A 25,485-nucleotide genomic window follows, 5' to 3' on the forward strand; every position below is an offset into this window, starting at 1 on the left:
GCTATTTTAGGTTTGCGTCCGCTGACCTAACTTGCTTATTCATGAAACTCTAGAAAAAAAGGACACGTCTATTTTAATCAGCATATTACCATTATAGAGAATTGTTATAATACAAACACGCTGTCGTGGTCTTGTAAAAGTGCAAAGGATTGAAAAATTAAATAATTTCTCATAATTTGACTGACAGTAAAACTGGATGTGGAAGAGGGAAAGTTAAATAATTGTAGATCTAAAAGTAAATATATATGTAAAGACGCTGTTATTTTCGTTCATTTTTCTTTGAAATTACTTTGTGATCAAAAGACATTTTGTTTAAGAAAACAAAAACAACTATTGATCGCCCTTTACAAATTTGTGGATCATAATGTGATATATTGCTCGTATTTTAAAAGAAAACTGTCCGTTTATTTTCAGAAAATCAATAGAATATCACATAATTCTTCGGAAATTGCGTTTTTTTCTGTGTGACATTATGTAGATGCTGTACCGCTCTCGTTTACATTGAAAATCAATAAATGTAACATCATATTGTGAAAATCCCAGTCAATTTTATGCTTGCTATAAGCAGCAAAAGTGTGCATCTTGTTGTTCTGATTCTTGATATATGTAAATACTACATTAAATTTTCAAGACTTCCAGTTGAGAAAGCTTGAGCACAACTTCATAACTATAGTGACCTAACGCAATTTTACATTGCTATCCGGCGGTAGATGAATACTGTACTTGAGTCTCTAAGTCTTTTTTCCCCTTTGTTTTATACATATTGCACTAAAAGCTCCACTTCATACATGACAGAATCATACTGGTGTGGTGATTAAGTTTAAAAGTAATCAATATTGTTCTAAATCGCACAAAGCTGAATTACTGCCGTGACACATTTTGTTATTATTGTTAGTGTAACGTTGCAGAAACATAACACAAAAGTTAGTGCCGATTTTGGTAGCTTTTCACTTTTGACAGAACTCTCGTTGTCGTTATGAAAGACAATTGAGTTGTTTCTGCTTACAAATTATACGTATACTGGTAACATCACAATATCATATCCTGGTTGTGTTACTTCCTAGTATTTCTTCCTGAAATTGCAATCGCGTTGAAAATTATGCGATTATCAACTAAACAATGTAATATACTACTCGTATTTTATTTCAATAAAACGTTTCCTTGATGAAACGTGAACTAAATTGAATTAAAACAGTTTTATTCTAATATGTACGAAAGCTTCATAAAACAGTTTATAATTTAACATTAAACATTACAAATCGAGGAAAATACTGTCATCGTTGTATATTATTTTCTAGTTGAAGAGGTGTAGGTCTATTATCTATGTTTTCAAATGTGGACTAGATAAAGAAATACCATTTCACGAAATATCGTTTTCATATATCGTTAAAAAAAGAAACTTTTCACGGCTAGACGCCCCGTAAACGAAATCAATTTCATGAAGTTGAGATAACTGAGCGGATCAATTTCATAAAGTTGAGATAACTGGATCAATGCCATAAAGTTGAGATAACTGAGCGGATCAATTTCATAAAGTTGAGATAACTGAACGGATCAATTTCATAAAGTTGAGATAACTGAACGGATCAATTTCATAAAGTTGAGATAACTGAGCGGATCAATTTCATAAAGTTGAGATAACTGGACGTCCCAACTTGAGCCTAGTTATCTTTGCACCCGACTTCCTCCTGATGTTATGCTTGACTACATATTACGAATTTTGATTTCGTAGTTTTTTATTTCTCCTAATATATATATATATAATTCATTTTGATAAAATCTAGATGTGATGATTACACTGAAGCTTAACGATGGATGTAAACTCTTTGCGATGCATAGTTACAAGCCATATGATACTTTTGTCATTCAACTTAGCATGAAATATACAGTTAGCATCTTCAAAACACACCGATGTTAATATTGTACGGAACATAAACATATGTTTCTCCTCTGAATAATTATATAACGTTTAAATCTTCAACGTTGAAACATTTACACCTGTAATGTTATATTGTGGATGGATTTTAGGTTTCTATATGAAGGATTATAATTATAGAAGTCGGGATAAATATTTACGCGTGTGAGTATTATTACTTGCAATTTTCCATTTACAGAAATACTGTCGATTTAACAATGTCCGGATCTATGATAGAAATTATTCCAATACTATTAGATTGTTTACACAAGCTCTTATCTAGTGATCGTTCTGCAATTTTTACGGGAAAGTAGAAGACGTTGAACCTACAGTAGTAACATTTGTAAATAAGGACTATCTCGGAGTGTATTACATAATTCCTAAATCAAGAATTTCTGTTTATACGTCTATGATAAAAAGTATCATATTGAAACAACTTTATTTTAGCTACAAACCAGGACTTGAATTTCAGTAACATTCATTTATGAACATGTTTTCAAAAATCAATGTATATCAACATCACATTTTATGGAGCTCACCAAGTATGTAATATCATGTAATATACAGTCATGTGTATTATTTAATTGGCACAACAGATAGTTCCAAAGAAACTGCTTTTTAATTGCGGAATTATATTTCAATATATAATGAAATTCACTAAGCTAAGTCTAATTGTGTGAAACCTGGAACGACTATGTTACTGGAATACGGCATACTTCTTAGCTTATCTTGTCGTCCAATCGAAGCGTATGTCGTAGCTGGAACGTATTTGACCTTGCTGGTGAAACTGTGACCTCAGATATAATAGATATAGCGGCCAGCACCAAACCGAACTCATTTTGTGAAATTTTATTTTTGTGTTACATTATTGCAACTGTCACGGCTCATCTATTTACGGACAATTGTTATTGTTATCTTTTCATTCAGAAAAACAGGGGTGGAGTAAGAAAGGCTGTTGAGTATCTAAAGATAAATGTCCAAAAAGAGATGCGATAGGTATTTCAACAACAACACGTATTATGTATAGTTTTTTTTTTATCTCATCAACGTTTCGGCTAACGCCTTCATCAGGATAATACACATACAAATATAAACAACGGACGTGACGTAAAACTGATAACGTAACGTCAAATGGCGGGAAAAAGTTAATCATAATATCAAAATGCAAATACATATAATTATATACATATAATTAATACAAGGTACTATCCCGGATATGAAAATACCAAAAATTTCCTATAGTAAGATTATATAAAAAAGCGGTGATAGGAAAAAACGGAATAGTACCCAGAGTATATGTGTAAATGCACAACTGAACATGCATAATATTCATGAATTTAATCTATTGTAAATAGCAGTTTTGAATTTAATCCTTCCGGACTTTTTGTTTTTAGTTTATGAATCCAGAAAGTTTATTTACAGAGACGGTCAATATTATTTTTCACAATATCAATCGGCATAAATGAGAAGTCATTCATACAATGATTATTTGCATTAAAGTGTGTAGCAACATTGGAAGAAAATGCAGAGTCAATGAAATTACATATATCAAATTTGTGGCTGTTCATACGTTTGGAAACAGGTTGCATAGTTTGTCCAACATACTGCATGTTGCACGTTTTGCATGTTATTAAGTACACTACGTTTTTAGTTTGACAGTTCATGTTGTGACGTAAATTGAATGTCTCCTTTGTAACGTGACTCGTAAATGATGTCCCAGTATTAATACGCGGGCAATGTGAACAACGGTTTCTTTTACAACCTTTTTTTTTTCTAAAAGAGATGCAAAACATTAAGCTACATTATTTACCGTTAATGTTTGATATTGGTTCATTATTTTTAACAGTTGGCCGCTGGACATTTTACACATTGATAAATGTGTTTGTCTTAAGTGTTTTTATTCAAATAAGATGTTTCGGGGTTGCTTGATTAACGTTTTTTAAATAAACTTACCTTTAGCAATACAATAGGTAGTTTCAATGGTCTGGAACGGAATGTTCAGTGTGTTTCGAAGTAATCTTCATGCTTCACACACAAGTCAGTTGAATTTAAAATTAATGCATCAACTTTGACAGAAGTTTCAGATTATATACTTACTTTAGATTCGTTATCATTTTTAATCTTAGTGTGGTATCCATGAATTATTATTGATCATCTATGTAAGGTGATTTATAGGGCCGCTGGACCTGGTATTTAAAATTTGTAATATTTTATATGTACTGTATATGGATGCAATTCACATGACAATATGATATAAGATAATCTGGGCTTATCTGATCTTATTTATATATGTATGTTTCAAACATGTCAATATTTTGCCTCCGATGCAGACAATCACAGTTTGTTTCAAATAATTACAGATATAGAAATAGGATTTGGTGAGGCTCGAAAACTGTAGTTTAAAATGATTATTTCTATTTTATTTTGATATAGATCTTTCGAGTTATTTTTAGTCTTGACAACGAAATCAAAGAAGCAGAAATTCTTGCTTTTGCAGAAACACAGTCATCGTGAAACATGAACTTATAAATTGAAAAAAAAAGAGTTCAGTAGACCGTGTTGTGTTAAAGTATGAATGAAGTTGGACTGGTCATATTCATCCCCAGGCAAATTTAGTCACAAACGTGAATCACAATGACTCTACTAAACACATAAACGATATCGTTGAAAACATTCACGTAAACAAAATACCGTATAAAGTATTTAAGGCAATGTTATTTAAAAAACGAATATAATTTGTAATGTCACGCTAACCTTCTACAATGACTAGAAGCTGTAATAAATATTCATGGTATGTCTGCGCTTATATCTGTGTGTCAACAATTGTATCTTTTTAAGAACACGTTGCTTTCATTCTGGGAAAAGGTAAATTGTAAGTTTAGTCTCAAATGTAGTAGGCAGTTACATCGCTTTTTAGTTGACATCATATTTGAACGTTTTGTTTACTGTTATTCGCATCTCTATGATAGCATGTACAAGTGAAAATTGTTGTGTGAGCTGAATCGTGCGAGATAAGGTAGGGGTAAATGTTTGTGAATCTAACATGATATGATATCTTCACAGGATATTAACGGCGCAGACAGTGCAGGATATAAACATAATGTATGATGCTCGATCAAGTTACATTACGCATTAAAAGGAAATATCTTTATCATGGTGAAAGGCAAATATTCGGTTAACAAATTTAAAAGTTATCATCGTATCATAAAATAATTTTCAAAACAAAATTTATATGTTGCTATTGAAAAGTCGTGAATTTTTAAAAGAAATCGTGCGCTGATAATCTGGTTACAAGTTTCGAGTTTTCAAATGAGCCTTTTTGCAATTGAAATATTTCATTGTTGTATTATGTGTGGACCTAACGCAAAAACTGCGACTATTAGATTACATAAAATGACACTAATATGAGGAAAAAGGGGTATTTAAAGTAAAATTCTTTCAACAACGAATGATAACGTGTTTTAATACTTCTGCTTGTATACTCATACACAACTTCCTGAATATCATAAGCGCACCGAAGCAAAATAATTCAAGTTATTGCTTCTGCCGTAAAGGTATCATTGTGTTGAATTATCTTGAGTTTATTAACATATCTAATTACTAAAAGAGAATTCATTGGCAGTTCATTAATGTTTAACTCAGGTTGTAAACAAAAACAACCCCCAAAAATAACTTGACCCAAAAAGGTAATAAAATGCTTGAGAATAAACATGTTTCCATATAACATAACTCTGATGCATCGGCAAAGACTATCTTTCTACGGAAATATCCCGTGAATTAAAACATTGCCCCTGTCAGTAGAAAAAGGTGAAAATGATACTTTATTTCCTTCTTACTAACAGTGCTTCAATGAAACTGATGTAACCTGAAAGCCGAAGGTATTTTATACACTAGTATTGGATTAGCAATTGCAAGTAACATCTCGGTTTTTGTGAAAAGTAGAGTCAGTTTTCTGTTTGTATCTATGAAATGCAATATAGTTGGACTGTACCTTGTTTTTTAGATTATTTATGTGATCTAAATTTCTTATAAAATATAAAAGGTAGGTTTGTTTTCTGTACCTAAGGAAGTTGTAGAAGAATCAAATAATGAATGATCACGTTATTTTTGTCAATTAAAATCTAGCGGAAGGTATTGTTTTAGAAATATTAATGTAAATATAATACATCATATTGCAAACAGTAATACGCATTGGAAAAGTAAATTGTACTTTGACTGCCAACATTATTGTACGTTTGTACGTTTTTTCAATTTTAATCGAAGCAATCATAATATTTTACAAAACATTAAAATTGCAAACATTTTTTAAAATTATTTTTCATTTTTATAGTTTAAGTTTAGGCCATAGATAAATCTAATAAGAAAGAATCTCAGAATTTTCCTATTAGGCCCTTTTATGCGAAATTAATTTATCGGGCAAAACTTCAACTAAAAGCATTCGTTGAGTATACGAAATCACTTTTCAGTTACAATCCGGATATACCAGCTGTCCTCGTAAATAAGCTGCAAATATCTTAAACATTATGATTTACTAAAGAAATAATATATAGCGGAACAAACATGAAGTGGTTATTCGCTTGCGGAATAGTTTCACTAGCGCGTAGCCCGAGTGAATTATACACATTCGTATTGTTGAAATATTGTTAAAATATGAAAGTAAAAAAAGAAGATAAAAAAGGGAAGCACTATTTCATGGCGCATGTATGGCGCGAAATATTTTACGCATAACAGTGATTTAACAGCATTAAAATACAGGAAGTAACACGTCCCGCGCAATAACTTAGGAGAGCGTAGACGTCTAGTGAGCTTTTATGCGCCCTTATTAATCGTTACATTGTGTGTGAATTAAGTATAACACCACTCTATTATATTATTTCGTAAAAACGTCTTTTATATAAAAAAGTAGATCATATGTGGTAGCATTCTTCTCATTGCCTATATGACGCCAAATAATAAGTCGACGTGTCGTCAATATTGACGGAAACATGCATATTTTTTTCCATTTTAGAATAGTTATCATATATCAGGTTAAGTGAGTTCATACATGCATAAAAATTTAAATCGTGTAGTTTATGACAAAAAATAACGGTTCTATATCAAATAAAACAGATGTAAAAATTTGCTCTGTTTTCGTATAGAGAATTTTTCTTCATAACAAACCGAAGAGTCAAGAGTGTTTACCGTTAGTTATTTACGGAATGTTATTTTCTTTATATTATACAGAAATATCGCTGGGTAAGTTTTGTTTATATGCTGCTGCAGTTAGGCCATTTGTTGTCTTGTCTTTATTGTTTCATTTCAGTCAAATTGCAATTATGAACAGAACAGAACAGAACAGACTTTTATTAAGACTTATACATAAGTACATCGTCTAAACACATCTTTAAACAATTTTAACATGTCACGTGTATATACATGGTAATAGTGTAACATACAAATGAAACATTTAGTAATATGATAGAGGAAATATGGATTGAACATGTACATACTTATGGTAATAATATGAAGCTAGAAGTATATGATATGGTAACAGAGGATGAACATATTAAGCAGAATTATTTAAAATAGCATTACGAATACATAATGCTTCCTTGACATAATTACACAGCTTTATCAATTCAAACTTATTATCAGAGTTTAAAAGTTGATGGTATTTGAACACAGATGGGTGAATATAGTAATTAACGCTTAATGTATTTTTGTCTAATAAGAGTATAACATGGGCATATACAAACAAAATGATACTCATCTTCAATATCAAGTTGGTTACAAAATATACATAACGTTCATTACGTGGGGTATTGTTTCTTGCATATCTGCCCGTTTGGATCCTTAAAGGATGGGCAGACATACGCAGCTTACAAAAATATATACGATTCTTCTTTGGTAACATGTTCAAATAGTTTTCGTACTGAAATTCGTTTTTAAATATTTTATACATATCAAGAACAGTACTATTGCTTAAGGATGCAAACCATTCCTGTTTAAATGTATCTATAACTCTACATTTAAATACTTGCACAAATACATTAATGTTTACATTTTGTGCATCGTTAAAGATATCTGCAAATCCATAATCAGTTAAAAGTTTTCTAACATTAGTAACCCAATTACAATATCCTTTATTACTATCTTCAAGTGCTTGCATATACGCAACTTTTAACAATATATTATTTGTTCTTGATAATTTTAACCAGTACTTTATTATCCGTACATATCTATTAATATATAAAGGATATCTACCGAGTTCCCCATATACAAAAGCTGAGCACGTGTTAATTTTAACTTGTAATAACCGTTTGCAAAATTTCAGATGTATTCGTTCTATTTCTTTTGATTTGTATAGCCCCTACTTCACATGAGTAACATAATATAGAACCTACAAAGGCATCAAATAATTGGCACATAATGTGTGGTTTTAGATCGTAATCTTTACACTTATTTAACAATGTTTTAAAGCTTTAAGTGCTCTACCGACTAAATATTCTTGGTTTAGTGCATAATTACCAGTGTAATTAAACACTGTGCCCAAATAATTAAAATCATCTACAACCTCGATATGCTGTCCATCATAGGTCCACTTTTCATTAGGCAACAAACGCCCTCGCTTACGAAAAACCATGATTTTAGTTTTTTCTGTATTAACTTTAAGTCCCCAAGTATTGCAGTAAGAATAAAGCAGGTCCAAATGATTTTGTACTTCTGCAGGTGACTTTCCTATGATGGCCATATCATCGGCAAATAACATCATTATAAAAATTATATCATCTATATTTAAACCGGAATTTAAGCTATCTTGTAAATACAGTTCTAGGTCTTCGACAAATAGAGAAAACAATATCGGGGACATTACCTCCCCTTGACGTAGGCCAATAGCATATCGGAACTGTTGAACGACCCTTTCTAAATCCGAATTGGGCGTCCGAAATAATATTATTACTCTCACATATAAGCTCGATGCGTCTATTTAATATAGTCGTGAACAATTTTGAAAAACAGCTAACTAAAGTAATCCCCCTATAATTGTTAACATCATTCGCACAGCCTTTTTTATGCAGAGGTACAATAATGCCTTCTGTCCATTTATCAGGGTAATATCCAGAGTTCAAAATACAATTAAATACATCACAAATATGTGAAGTTAAAATATCTGTACATTCAATAAAATATTCATTCAACATACAATCATTTCCAATTGTTTTGCCACGCTTTAATGACTTAATAGCATATCTCACCTCATCGATACTAATCGGATTATCTAATTCAGGATATACAGTATTAGGCTGACTAAAGTCGTTATTATCACAAAATGATTCAGCCTCATCATTGGTACAGTCAACAATATTGTTACTAATATTTTCAAAAAACAGTTTAAACTCATCTAGTGAAATATCATTTTTTACAGTTCTTGTTTTTGATTTAAAATATTTCCAGAAATCTTTTGGTTTCTGCTTTCTAAGATTTTCAATTTCCTGCATTTTAATTCTATAACGTTGATTTTTCTTTTGCGTACTAAATCCTTATACACTTTTTTCTTATGGCATAACTCAGTACGACTATTGTCATTTTTGCAAACATATATAAATTCAAGGCATCTAAATAATGAGTTCGAGCATTAGCACAATCTGCATCAAACCACTCAGCATTTTTTATACAAGAATCATTGTCAAATATGGGTACATCTTTAAAAGTACAATGTTTAGAGAATAAAGGGTCCGCTACATTGCGTACAATATTTGTAAAAGAATTTACAACCTCGTTAACGGATTCTTTATTAGTACAATCAATATCATTTACAATAGTATTAAAATGTGGTAACATAGATATAATTCCAGCCCTAAATTGGGCTTTAAAATTATTATCCCATTTATATTTGACTTCAGAATAACTATACGGGTCAGGTGTTTTATTATTACAATATAATGAAAAATGTAACGGAGCGTGATCACTCCACTCATTAAATGACCCGATTGTAAAATATTTTAACAATGAAAAACTGCGCTCATGCGCTAATAGGTAGTCAATAACCGATGATCCGTTATGGGAAAAATAAGTGTATTTATCAGTATTACCTACTCGACCATTCACAATACGTAAACATGTAGATTTACAAATATCTAGTAATTTAATACCATGATTATTTAATCTAGTGTCTACTGAGGCCCTGACAGAGGAAATATCTGGCTCATAATCTGCATCATCAGTTAAAGAATTAAAATTATCATGCGTTATAAAATCGCGCTTATTGCCAACACGACTATTTAAATCACCAAAAACAAGTACTTTCCCAAGTTCTTCAAAAGTAGATATATCAGTTTCCAACAAATCAAATAAATCAACATTGAAAATATTGTATGCGGGGGAATCCTCACCCCATATATAAGCACCACACAGGTATATATCATTTTCAATATGAAAGAAGTTTTTGTCTAACTTAAGCCAAATAATGGTGTCAAAATCATTTTTAACAATTGTTATACCATCTTTTAAATGTTCTTTATAACAAATTAAAACACCACCACTATTTCTTCGGGCATTTCTATGCTGAAACTTTCTATACATATTATGTGAAATGTAACCATTTAGGTTGATATTACTTTTAGGAACAAGACCAGATTTCAAAGGAAAACAAATATCATGGGATGAAATAATATTTACAAAATTGGCACACTGCTGTTTATGAGCAGAAAGTCCCTGTACATTCCAAGAAAGCACAGATAGCTCACCCTCAACGTGTCCCTATTCCTTCACGGCCACACCATCGATGTAGAGCGTATCATACGCAATCCACGCCTTCTTGTTTTGCCTCCGTGCTTCTTTCATCTTTGGAAGTAGCCTCCGTCGTTTTGCAACCACTTCCGGGGGAAACTGTTCAAATACATTATACTTAGTATTTATAAGTTCCTTATACTGCCTACGCACAAGCTCCCTATCCTGAAAATAAGTGAACTTGGCCACAATAGATCTGGTCTTTCCCGGAGTCGGCGCGCTCGGGGAGCGATGGACCCGCTCAAACCGGATACCTTGAGCGGTTTCCTTAGCAACCTTCATCACCGTATGAAGGTGGTCCCGTAGTTTTCTCTCCGTTACCTCGAATGACTCATGGCCCCCGTCTTCCGGTATCCCGGTAAATACAAGATTGTTGCGCATTGATTGCGACTTCAAATAAACAACATCGTCCCTTAAAGAGTCCCTCTCCTTTTCAAGATCCGAAATCCGGTTAGCCATCAGCCCCGCCCCGATATCCATCCCGTCCACCTTGTCTTCCACCTTGGCCACACGCTCGTCCACCCGCTTGCCCCTCTCGTCTATCGCTACCCACAGGCTCCTCATATCTTTTTCAAACGTATCCATCCGTTTCTCTAACTTATCAAGTCCATCAAGTTTTGCTCAACAGCTCCTAATCTATTATTAATGTTTTCAAGAATTTTGACAATGTCAGCGTTAGTAGGCTCTTTATTACTTTCCGCCATTTTGTTGGTGTTGAGTGGAGTAGGATTATTCCCAGAGTCCTCGAATACACTTATGTCCGCACAAGTACTAGCACTAGCACTGGCACTAGCACAACCACCCTCTTGTAAATGACTTACACTGTCTTCCCCATATAACACTGTGTTAGTTTTCCCTAAAATCTCACTTACAGAAACGCATACCTCCTGCTCCACAGACGGGCCTCTTTGTTTAGGTATTTTGCTATTGTTCGCTTCGCCATCACTACTATTCCTTTCTTTTCGTTTCTTATTTGTCTTTTTAGTCATATTAATAAGTGCACTAACATAATGCTTATTATTCCGACTTCTTTTTCACTGATAATAACTTATATTAACACTAAAATATCCAAATTATCAATTTTCACTATCAGTTTTTTAAAAGACGACCATTACCGCTTACATCACGTGACCCTTTATGTAAACTATCTTCGTTTCCATTAAGTCTTCAATTACGTGAAAGTGATTTCTAGGGAGCGACAACCATTGATGAGCTTCCGGATCAAAGCAGCCTTATTACTCTTACTGGATTACCAACTGTTGTATAGTCTTTTAAAATGATTAATGATAACAATGATAATTGTAATCATAATAATCATGATAACTATTAATTTGAAAATAAGCGAAAGCATCAGTTATTCCTGAATTTTATTTTTTAAGTGTACTTAATATCGATCGAAAAAATTGTTGTTGTCTTGATTTGTTTCTGGAAGCTAAAATACCAGCGCCATCATTATTTCTTTCAATTTAGAAAGCTGTTACGCACATCTTTCATTACCTATTTATAATTTACTACTGATCCTTCTTGTATTCTTGACTGTGTTAAGACTTAGCGGTCAGTAAATAAATTGTTGCTAGAGTAAGTACCTAGTTTAGCAAATGGAAAAATCCTCATTATATAGAATATTGCAGATTACTACAGAGATATGAATTATACACCTGTGTTTCTATATGTAAAAGTAATTTATTCATCAATATTTTTAATTAAAATGGCTACGTTGAACAAGGAATATGCATTAAAGGTGGATAATCAAAATCTGGTCATGTTATGAATTTGTTCGAAATTTTTACAATTAATTATACATACACTCAGTTATTTCGCTGAGTTTTTCATACAAGTTAAATTATCTCTTGAAGTATTTCTCTTGAAATATTTCTAAACTGTGATTTTCCAATCCTGATAGCCAAACCAAGATTAAGATAATTTACAATATTAGTATAGATTTAATCAACATTTGTTGCTTCAGGAATAGTAGCAATGTAACAAGATTTGTACTACATTTGTCAAGGAATTGTATCAACAGTTATATATTTAGCCGAAATTCATTAGAAATGCAATTATGTAAAAATATTACTACCCACACCCATCTTCAAGCCTAACATGTATTGGTTTCGCAACCAAGATAGATTGTTCAGATTGTTGAAATACCCCAATATCATCCAGTGCAAATGAAAAGTAGAAATTATATTATGATTATATTGAAATCAAAATAAGTTGTCCGCTTTTTAAACACTTTCTTCCTATTAAAGACACTGATTCTGGTATGCCTGGTATGTGGCCTATGGAGATGATAAGGTCTGCGTATTGGCGATAAGGGCCAATACACAAGTCAGGACCATTGGTAGACTTGCTTCTGTTTATCATAATAAGCTACTGTTTAGCTACTGTGCAGTAAATAAATTGCAGGTGATATTTCTCACCTTTATAGCAAATCAGTTCTCACCTTTATAACGAGTTTAGAAAGCTTGATTGAATTAGGACTAAATAAACAAAGTGATAAGATACAACAGTGTTTTATCATATTTTTAATAAAGTAAGTTTTTTTAACAATTACATCTCATTATTGCTGTTTTTTATTATCAAAAATATAAAAAATGCGTTCCGGCACATAGCTTTTAGAAGTAATAAATTATTGTGTATTTTGAACAATGATATATCTTTATTGCTGGATTTTATTATACATAAAAGAAAGTTAACATTATTTAGACAACACAAGAGGAATTAAGCATTTTTAATATATAACATCCTTTTGTCTATATACCTTCTTTATCTATTAAAAATGCAACTGAACGCTTCTTTAATTTCTAATAAAATCCAGCAATTATCTTTTTTTTTTCGTTTTTATTTTGTTACTTTTGATTAAAAGATCATAATCATTGAATAAACAAACTTGTAATTTCTCTTATTAAGTTTTGAATAATCATTTTATAGTGAGAAATGCTTTGCTATAAGAGTTACAATTTAATTGGCCAGGACATTACTCAACATGACTGAGCAATCAAAATTAGTATCTTATCAATTAAAATAATTTTGTGTACATGCTGAAAAAAAGACTAAAAAAACAACAGCATTTCAATAATAAAATGCAAAACACAGGAAATAACCAATTTACCTGTAGGCAATAAAATTTATGATTCTCTGACAATAATTACGCTACATGTCAAGTCTACAGGGGTTTTATGGACCCTTATCAGACTGGACCAGACAGGATCTTGTATATTGGGGATTAAAAAGTCTGGTATTTGTGGGGGGGGGGGGGGGGGGGGGGTGGGGGGGTCACTTATATAGGAGATTTTCTTTGCCTTTAAAGGGGATAATTACCAAATTTCATAAAAAAATAACACGGATGTTACTCTATGTAATTACCCTTAAACACCCTTAAACACTAAAATCGTTATAAAATGTTGCTGAGATATGTTTGATTACCTTTAAATCAAGATATCATTTGTTGCATTTCAAAACAATTTGACAGCTATGGCAGTTGAAAACTATAAATTGTACAGTGTGCTGAATCATGCAATATCAAATGAAGAGTAATTTCACAGGTAATTGAACGCGCATTTAATGGAGTATACAATGTAAGCACGTGTTGGTTTACTTAGTAAAAATGAATATTTGTAACGTAGCGATTAAAGAATTTCGGTGGACGAGTTCGGAATCAAATTTAATGTAGAATACCACAAAAAGTTTTTTTTAATAATGTTCGTGCGTTGTAATTAATTTGCGTATAACATCTTCAGTTGTTTCAAAATGAGGGCAGTTTTAGCTGTCATCTATTACTTAAGTTTTTTTATCTTGAAATCGTGATAACCTTGTTATTCGACCGCCAGTGATGAGTAGCGTCATTTTTACGACATTAAATCCTGTGACGTCACGTCAAAAATGTAAACGTCGATATTTTATATGATTCGAGTACTCGTTAAGTAAAACCTGGAACAGCTCAATAATTGGCAACGACGTTCCTTATATGGTTTTAGCTACATCTTGGTGCAAATAAAGGTTTAGTCGTGCTAATAACAACATCAGACCGACTATTGTGGGCGGGATAAAGTATTTACCATATAAAGTTGACGTCGGGACAGTTTGAATTATCTGATGATATTAATACATGTAACCTGCATTTCAGATCTTAATCGGGACTCAGCAGATGTAATCTTTGAAAAAAGTTTTAAATTGCAAAATTTACTATTTGTTCACATCGATTAATGTTTTACATTAAATAATAATAAGAATAATAATATAATCGTATATCTGTTTTATCTCTATGATTTAAGGTTCAACAATGTTGTATATCACATAGCTCATAATACTACGTAACATTTTCAAGCATGTGCATTATTTGTTTACACTATAGGCTAACATTTTAACCTTTTTTCATCCGTTCTGTTGTGTGCCTGCAGATAAAAACACAACTAACGCAATGTTTTATCGGTTTCTGGTGAATTATCGTTAAAGCAAAAGGATTTTGCTTCCTTTTTAAGGTTTTATTTAAGAAAATAGGGGTAAGAAAAGAAGTTTTTATTGTATGACATATTAATATCTGCTAAACTAATAGCTAAAACTAGGTATATCAATATATGTATACATTATGTAATAAGATTTGTTAACATTTCTATAAATGCAAACCCTCTCTTTGTAAATGCTACCAAAACAGAATGAAATTTAAACAGAATCTGGCCTATATGAACATGAAAATGCCACTTTATCTGGAAAAAAAGTTTAAATTTCAACTGACTTTCTAAAAATGTTTAGTTGCACGCATGCAAGATGAAATGAAACATTGTTTGCAGTGGCATTGACATAAACTGGGTTGGCTTTATACATAGTATCGAATAAACATCCGCATTTATACGAGAAAAGGAATATTTGTATTTACATGTTAAAAGCAGTAACGATTTGTAATGTTTTCTGTTCTAAATTATTTATGTGTTCTGAACACTTTCCGTATATTGAGTTAGTTTGATAGATCAGAATTCTGTAACCTATCCTAATATTTTGAAATATTTAAACAGATGTGCAAAATTATCGGCGGTTTCCTTTTAAACAAAGTTTTAATCTATCTTTCAACCATAATATTTAACAACGTTTGTTTCGTAGGCGCACGGTTAATCTTAATGCGTTGCAAGATAAGCTAATTTGGAAACGGACGTCTACCACTTTTAGATGGCTGGAAATAATTGCAGAGATTTGCATGTCGTGTCTCTTGATAGCAGGAATATTTTTGTCAATAATAATACCAGAGTTCCTTTTAAATTTGGAAAAAGCAGTAAGAGCTTTGAATCGTAAGAGTAATTGGCATACATTTTACTGATAAATTGTAATTGTATTTCCTTGTTAACTGCTAGTCTGGTTTATCTTACCAGATACGAGTCGAAATAAACGAACTTGATTGGATATTGACTGCGCATTCTGTGACTGTGTATGACATAAGCGGGTTTGGATGTATCGTGGTGATGAATATTGTTCACTGTCACCCTTGTTAACCCGATAATACGAAATGATGTGATAATTCCAAAATGCTACAAACTGGAAGAAATGTCAAACTTGGTATGGACATTGTTTTTGTCAATATTTTCTTATTACTCATTTTGATCGTTTAAAGTATTATAACTGATTTAACATGGTTTAGAAGCTGTACCATTTGCACTAAACAATTTGAATATGGGACATATTGTTCAGCATGGAGAGCCCCAAACAATGTGTACATTTTGCTTTTGAGAAGGAGTTTTGGCGATTCAACGCGTTGTCAGCCTCATTTAACGGACTTTAGGTAATGAATATTATTTTGTATTATTCCGTTATTATATAAACAATGATATGAACATGTTCAAAAGTTTTTGTTTTAGATCAAATAACCCACATTGACAAATATATAAGCCTATGTAGAAGTTGATGGATACTGACCAAAGTGTTATTAGAAATGACGAAGATAATTGCCAATATTGTGGTTTGAAATTTTGCATATGCTGTTCTAAAGGTATTGATTGTTGTATATTGAAGAAGTATACTCATAAAATGTGGTAACTAATGGCTGTAGCATGCCCAAGCTAATGTTTTATACACATGGTCAGTACCAGATGTTCCTGAAACATTTTATCAAAAGGGTAATTAAATGTCTATATCTTTGTAAAATTCTGTTTTTCCCGCTGTCAGAAGGTTCTAAAGCTTACACACCTGTATCTTTTCTGCTAGATTTTGGTTAAAAAATTAAACAAGCCAGAACAGGTAAAATTAACACTTGAATCTAAATGTGCTGAGATTCCACAGGGGGAGGGGGTACACCCATATTTAGAAATTAAGTTTTGCTGGAATATGTTGAAAACTGCTGTGAATTCATAAAGTGCATTCCCTTCATCCCTTAACTGATAATAATTTGATATTGTACTTAATAATTTAGTACATTTGTTAACTTTTCCATACAAAGTTGTCCCCTACCAAAATTTTATCTTCAATACAAGACTCACATGCATTTCTATACTGAAATATAAAGAGCTGGCCCCAGTGTATAGGATAAGATCTACTTTCAATAACTTAATATTTGTTCAATATCCCCTTCCCTCTTCTTCTGTAAGTTAAATACATTAAGTTGGTGTTATGAATTGTAATTGAAATCATTTTTTTTTGCTTTGTACCTTGGGCTATAATAACCATGGCATTTTGACTGCTGTTCAAAATCTGTGGTATGTTTTGTGGTGTTGAAAATCCTGGGCATTTCTGAAGACAGTAATGTACGTCTTGTAGATCTTGGCAGGATAAAGAAAACCTCCAGCCAAACACCAAAGCCATTTCTAAAGGAGCTAAAGATCTGTATAGGTTGACTGCTGGGTACCCCCACCAGCACTGAAACAAGCGCCAATATATGGCCATATCTTTTCGGCATTCTTTATCGGGTCTTTATCCAAAGTCATCATTCGGACTATCTCTATAATTTTAAGAATTACATTCATGGAAAGAGAGTGTTAAAATTTCTTTCCGATAACATATAAGGCAAAAACTCTTAATCTGCGATGGGTTTCATATGCTGTACTTATTAGGTTGCTGCGCCTGTTACCAGTATAACAAGAGCTGTCGGAGGACAGCAACGCTCGACAATTCAACAGTCTTGTCAACTGAATGAATACAAAAGTCGAAAAAGGGGCATAATTTTGTTAAAATGGGAAAAAGGGTTATGGAACCTTCGCAGTGCTTATCAGCTCATGCCTAATACTCATGACTGAGTGTGTGAAGTTTCAATCCTTTCCCATAAGTGGATATTGAAAAACTAGCTTACATACAAAAACTTTCACAAACCTAAAACTGTTAAGTTGAAAAAGGGGCATAATTTTGAAAAAAAATGCAAAATAAAGTTATGGGACCTGCACAGTGCATGTCAAATCATGAGAGTGAACAAGTGTGTGAAGTTTCAATCCATTCCCATTATTGAGAACTGAGATACCTGCTTACATACAAAACTGTAACCAAGAATTTCTAAGTCGAAAAAGAGACATACTTCTGTAAAAAAGCAAAATAGAGTTATGAAACCTTTGCAATGTAAGTCACTTTATCACAGTGAAGTGTGTGAAGTTTCAATCCATTCCCAGAAGTGGTTACTGAGATACCAGCTTGCATACAAAACGTTAACCAAATCAGGACGCCGACGCCGACGCCGACGCATGGTTGAGTCCAATAGCTCGACTATTCTTTGAATAGTCAAGCTAAAAATCGTTAACAAGTTCATATCATCATGTTGTTACAAACTCATTCACCAAAACATGTCCACACACACAAAACTGGTCAATGTGCAATGGTATGTAAATGAAAGAAGTCAATGACGGCTATTATCTACTTTCAAAGACAACACATGTAGGGCATTATCCATGATCATTTTCGGCTATTATCCATTTTTCATACAAGGATCAATATAAATGGTTTTGACATAAAAGAGGCAAACGTAAACAATTTACTCTAAACTTTGTCAGATAGTGAAATGGTAGAGCTGTATATACAGTGATTTACAAGCATAAGAAACAATTCAAAATATTTTTTATGAATTTTCAAACTAAACTTACATGGATTTTGTAAACTATTTAACATACTGTGTATTGTATTTACAAAAATAAAGTAAAATACTTTGAGTTCCATGGAAACAAATCACCATTCGTTCTTTTTGCAATATCTGGTGGTTAAAATCTCTTATCAAGCCACAGCAACTTACCGAAAAGCCTGAAACTTTCAGAAGCGTTCATCTGTCATTTTGTAGCATTTTGGAATTATCACAGCATTTCGTATTATCCGGATAACAAGGGTGACTGTGGACAATCAGAAAAGTGTCACGTGCTACAAAAATCATCTTTTATCGGTGCAAGTTAGTTAAATTCTTTTGGATTGCACGTTGTGAAATAAAAAATATGATAACTAAAAGGCCAAATATTTATATATTAGTTGATGTATGTTACTACAGAAAAGAAGAAATATTAAATATTATTAGAAATCGAACAACAATTAATTGAAACATATCAAAGGTTTAACGATTATGTGGTAGCCTTAGGAGTTTTTAAATAAAAAATAATAATTTCTTTCATGAAGCGAATTACCATGACAGGATTGCGAAAGCTATATCTGTTATCATAATGTTTTTTTTGTTGTTTGCTTAAAGAAATTCTCGATTTTGAATTAATGCATGTTGTCTTTATATTAAGATTTTAAAATGGACCTTGATCAACATTACATGAAACGAAGACACGTCATATTATTACATTATATGCCATGGCGTGATTTTGGCTGTCTCACATGACATATTTCGATCTTTTAATTTGCATATAGATATTTAGCAAAATTCGAGTAGTAGATATTCTAACCTTTCATGAATATAATACCAAAATATGTCATAATAACACCTTTTACGTCTCGCCAGAAAGTAATCATTTGACTTCAGTTCTGAATGACAATCGTTACTGAATAGTGAAAATGCACCTATGTGGCAGCAATCTAACACAGAAAAAAGAACCGATCGATTGTTTCTACGCCTGCAAAATAAGAAGGAAGATATATATTGTATACATTTCATTATTATGAGCTTTCAGATTTTTAAATGTGATTGATATAATTAGAAATAGTATTCACTCATGCGGATATTCGTGTGGGAGAAAATGTTTCGTTTACTGTTAAAATTGTATCACAGGTAGCTTCTGGACTGTATTACTTCATGTGATGTTAAAAATTTAATAGCAAAGGTATAATCATCCCCAGCTTTTATTATATTTGACTGACTTATTATAGTAGGTTGTCCCCCTTGAAAATTAGCTGATACTCAATATTGGTTTCCCTATTGACATTACTTTGAGCAATAGGTTATATAGGAAATTTATTTGTAATGATTAATTTCTAATATGTCTTTTGGTTTGTGAACATTTTACCAGATATGACAGAAAACTTCAATTTCTTCTCTTCAATTTAATGTGAAAATATTTATTCTAACTCAACATCTTCTTGCTTCCAATTTTGTTTTAAAAGTATCACCGTCGCTTATACTGAACATATAGTGAAAAACAGTAAACTTTTCAATTTATTCTACTTTAGAGGCAAATAAATCATATTTTCCAAAGCATGACAATTTATTATCACATATGTAGGTATTCTTGACTTTATAAACAATACAATAATATAATTTTAAGTGTAATAGGGTAAAGGCTTCTTGCTTCCATTTTACTTCAAAGTGTACCAAGAAATAAAAAGCTTGTGGATTTCTTAAAGTTCTGATGTAACTTAAACCGTGTTAATTTACGGAACTGCATATATCAACAACTGACGTACGATTCAATATAGTCTTTAAAATAATAACGTTCATAATTGTCTAATTAGTAAAAAAATAAAAAATAAAAAAATATAAAAAAAAATGAAAAGAACAGAACAGAACAAAGCTTTGATTTTTCACCAAACTTTTTATGGAAACAATACGAATCAACATAAATTACATAATTCCCGACTGAAAGCTAAATATCTTTGGAATATTGAAGCATTCGACGACCGGAGAAAAACTACTTCAAAGAATAATTTCCTAATGAAGTAGTGTAATTTGCAAGTTAGGCGCTCATTGAAAGCTGGGAGGTTGGGGGGGGGGGGGGGGGGGGGAGAGAATGTGTACATTTATTTAAACAAAAGACACAGCATGGTTTCCACGATGTGCAAAGAAAGGGTAAAATTAACAGACGCGCAATATCGTGTCTATTTTAGAAATGAATCCAAGCTTGAAAAAAAATTGGCATGCTTTCCATGAGTTTGCACGGTAGGATTATCTCTTTAGTACGACCTACATTTTTTGTCACGGTTTTGTTCGTGGAAAACATGAAAAACAGTCACCTTTACAGCTAAAGACTTCAGTTTACACGATAAATTTGATTTCATGTTTGAATTGTATAGTATGTACAAACACATATCTGAATGGCATATTTGATTTATGTATAATCAAGTAAACTTAGACACTATAAATAAGTAGACAGGATGAATCAGAGCTAATTGTTTAAAAAATGAGTTAGGATCTCTATGATACAGTCATATACACCAATGCTGATAAAAAAATCAGAAACTTGATTCATAATTCAACAGATTCTTTCTTTCTTTGATTTTTATGGAAAACCTTGGATCAAGACCAGTTAATAAAACATGTGTGTGCGTGTTTTAGTAACATGTTTTTTTTAAGTTTGTTAAATTGCTCGGATATTTCTTTGCCATTGCCTATCAAATACAGTGTTGCTTAGTTTATTACTTTATTTTATCATGTTTTAAAAGGTAAACTTCTAGGCATGAAAGTTAAACAAAAGTACCGTTATATGGACAAGAACAATCAGTCAAAATGGGAATACATGTATCTTCACACAAGTTTCGTTTTTCTCGAGGAAAACTATTATGTATACATGTGTTTGTGGGAAAGCTCGTTTATGAAATAATTTTCGGATTTCAATGTTAGGCGGGATTCGAAGTTTCAAAAGAAAAGAAATTTATTTAAATGTTTTCAATTTTTTGCTACATGACAGCACGAATTTCGCAATATCATAAGCTAGCATAATGTTTTTTTACAGAAATGTTTTATATCTTTACATGAATAATACTTCTATATGAATTTATAAAACAACATGATTTATATAAAAAAACTGGCTACATGTTTTGTTGCTTTCTATGGAGTAACATGCGAGCCTTATTTCCGTGTATTACCTAAAGCAAAATATTAGATCAATGTAAAATCCATGGCAAAGAATTATTGACTTAGGTCATGAATGACACGACTTGAGCTAATGTAAGGGAGGCAATCCAATTTGAAGGGAATTGCTTTAAACAATCAATAATTAAGGGAGAGAATTCTTGCAAATTCTCGTTAAAAGCTGACCATGTGGCATGGTAAGCAAATATTCTATTCAGTAAAAATATTTATGTATACAGCTTTGACAGAAATAAAAAGATAAGAAAACATTCTGTTTAGTCAAATTAAATCAAACATGTATGGTTAAATTGTATTTTGTAAAGTCGAAGGGAGAATGATCACAGACAGCCACAAGTGCCGTGAATTAAGATGAAGTATTAGTGCAGGTGTGCTTTCATAATTTTATACAAATGAGCCGCACCATGAGAAAACCAACATAGTGCATTTGCTACCAGCAAAGATCCAGACCAGCCTGCGCATCCGCGCAGTCTTGTCAGGATCCATGCTGTTCGCTTTCAAAGCCTATTTAATTAGAGAAACCGTTAGCAAACAGCATGGATTCTGACCAGACTGCGCGGATGCGCAGGCTGGTCTGGATCCATGCTGATCGCAAACGCACTATGTTGGTTTTCTCATGATGCGGCTCATTTGTACACAATTATGAAAGCACACCTGCACTATACTTCATCTTAATTCACGGCACTTGTGGATGTCTGTGATCATTCTCCCTCCACTTTGAAGAGCTTATTCTTATAAGCATTCCTACATAGATTTATTCTTTAAAGCTGTGTTTCCATATCATAATGTTGTGAAAAAAAGATTGATGCATATTTTATATGATAATAATTACTATTAAATGCAACCTTTACAAATATAAATTGTGTGTTGTTTTTTATAGATATATTTATGATATCAATTACATCACAGTCAAAAACTGTTTTAGATAAACTAGGAAATACATCAAGTTTTTATATCTTCAGCGATGACGACTGTATATATTCTTAAAAACACGACGTCTGCACATTATCGAAAAAATGAGCAAATGCTCTTTATTTAATCAAACAGCACATATAACATGAGTTATACCGGAACCCATTAAAGTAGTAATGTAATTAGTTACCAAATCAGAAAATGGAACATACGTTCAGGCTGATCAGTCAGTCATTTTCAGTAACCATCCCTTTGAATAAGAAGTGGTACTGCCGAAATCGAATGATGGACCAGTCCATTTTAGAAAGTTAACAGGGTAAAGGTTAATAAAGCAGTTTTAACATTGACGTCATATCAATTTCAATTAAGATAACGTTATAAGATTTAATACAGCAAAAATAAGATTTTAATATTCTGTTATTACTTTGGTTAAAACATAATCTAATTACAGTGCATTTAGATTTTGTTACCAGAAATAAACTACAGTACCGCTTTATATCAGGCCACATATGTTATTTTCACATTTGTACCGTGTTAAACATGGCCTACCACGCTTGTACATTAAACATTTGTAAAAAAAGCTACTACTGTCATATCATTTTAAATGTTCAGCTGCTACATATACCGTTCTATTGCTGTATCTTGCTCAACATTCCGACAAGATATGATAACGTAATGAAGCTAGTATCATAACTGTTAGAACACCCTGTCTAAGAGCTTACAATAACCATTGCAATAATCAAGCGTATTTTTTTTCTCATTAGACATCAAACATGATTGACGCAAAATTGCTTTTCAAGTACTCCTCAGCCTGATTATTTTAAGACTGTTTGCAAATAAGATAATGTTGAAGCAATGTGTCCATCTGACTGTGTATATATTCAAATATAAGTTGTAGGCAAGAGTATCAGTCATGCGAAAAATGTTGACACAGATGCTGTGGTACTGTACACTTGATTATAGTTACATTTTGATATCAGAGCATTATAGTATGATACAAGTCGCAAAGCAGAATTTAGAAGGACTTTGTTAGTTTTCAAAATAACTGTTTAGCATTTACTGAGAATATCAAGATTTCATTGAGATTCACTGTGACAAACTCTGGACTTATGTTAATTATGATTACATTGGTAACTGATATTTGAAATATTATGTATGGGCTTAAGTATAAAGGCTTATATATAAAGGACTTGCAGTAACATCAAAAATGTCAAGCTTGTTCTATTTTTGGATTTAAAACAAGGATATAATACTAAAATGTGGCAGACACAACCATTATGATTTAGCTGAATGCATGTTTAAATGATATTTGTTGAGTACATAATTGCATATCCATTTTAATGTCCTCGACTGATTCACTGATAAAAAAGTAACAGAAATTCGGATTTTATCTTTATAATAGGATCAACAAGCCACAAGTGTATTACAAATCTGGTCTTTTCATTTTATATGTAAAGCATCAAATTCCACACAAAAGCAGAATTCATTTTTTTATTTTCAGCGGGAAAGAGGAACTCAACATTGATATGTAGCGGATTCATCTGAGACAGATACGCTTACAATGCAAGGAAAGGAACTCAATTTTAAGGTCAATCTGACCTACGGAGATGATAACATTCAAGATGATGGTTTCGGCAGTTTGTTACAGCTAATGTTTGTATTCTTTGGCGTCATTATGCCAATCATCGGGGTAATTGGAATCATTGGAAATATTTTAACTGGAATTGTGTTATTCCGACGAGAAATGAGATCCACAACAGTCTATTTTTTGAGAACGTTACTGATAACAGATTCTGGAATAATACTTGGTGCAATTATGGGAGTATCGATTATTTCTATCACACAGTTGGATTCTAAAGAATTGTTATTCAATGATGTGATTTACCCACATATTTTTACACCAATAAATTACTTTGTGATGGCTCTACAAACGTTAAATGTTTGGACAACTGTTGCCGTCACCGTAGAACGTTATATCGCCATTTGTTTACCGTTCAAATCAATAAATATATGTAATAGACGTAACGCCTATATAATGATTGGTATCACAACACTGTTATCAGTCGTTTATAACATTCCGAGGTGTTTCGCTACAGGATTTACTACATGCGGTGATCGTTGTTATATGGTAATAACTACTGATTTTGGCAAATCCTATTTTTATACAACGGTTTATAGCGAATGGCTGTACACAATTCTTATCTATGTTATCCCTCTTCTAATGTTAGGGGTTTTAAATACTCTGCTTATTAAAGAATTGATGCGCATGCGTAAAAGAAGAAGTGTGACAAACACTAAAGAAAACACAGAGTTTAACTTAGGTATTGTGCTAGTTATAATTGTAGTGGTATTTATTATTTGTCAGACTCCTGGATTAGTGGCACAATTTTATTTTCTAGACGCCGATTTTTTAATGCAATGGACATGTGTGAGTAACACGTTATTTGTGTTGAATTCATCAGTGAATTTTATTATATATACCGCGGTTGGAAAGAAATTTAGAACTGTTCTTCTAAAAATAATTACAAAGTGTCTATGTGGTTCTGGAGCTTCCTCGAATATAGACAGAGAAGTTACCTCATTAACAACAATAAAAGAAACTTACGTATCGGGCGTAACTTGTGATGAATTGTCTGCATTGACTACCGGTGACTGAAAAATATATTTTTGGTGTATAAATAAATATACAAATGAT

The 25,485-nt window shown here is 32.1% G+C and overlaps 2 protein-coding genes across 2 annotated transcripts; one reads left to right on the forward strand and one right to left on the reverse strand.

Moving 5' to 3' along the window:
• Positions 1–1,174: 1,174 nt before the first annotated feature.
• On the forward strand, positions 1,175–25,485 carry LOC123564617 (FMRFamide receptor-like). The gene is made up of 2 exons (XM_045358332.2): positions 1,175–2,080; positions 24,292–25,485. The coding sequence occupies exon 2, from the start codon at positions 24,352–24,354 to the stop codon at positions 25,444–25,446; it is 1,095 nt and encodes a 364-aa protein (XP_045214267.2). The 5' UTR covers positions 1,175–2,080; positions 24,292–24,351; the 3' UTR covers positions 25,447–25,485.
• LOC128549767 (uncharacterized) lies at positions 10,655–11,269 on the reverse strand. Its single transcript, XM_053527320.1, has one exon. The coding sequence runs from the start codon at positions 11,267–11,269 to the stop codon at positions 10,655–10,657; it is 615 nt and encodes a 204-aa protein (XP_053383295.1).

Source organism: Mercenaria mercenaria, chromosome 2 (genome assembly GCF_021730395.1).
Source record: "Mercenaria mercenaria strain notata chromosome 2, MADL_Memer_1, whole genome shotgun sequence".
Lineage (NCBI taxonomy): Eukaryota > Metazoa > Mollusca > Bivalvia > Venerida > Veneridae > Mercenaria > Mercenaria mercenaria.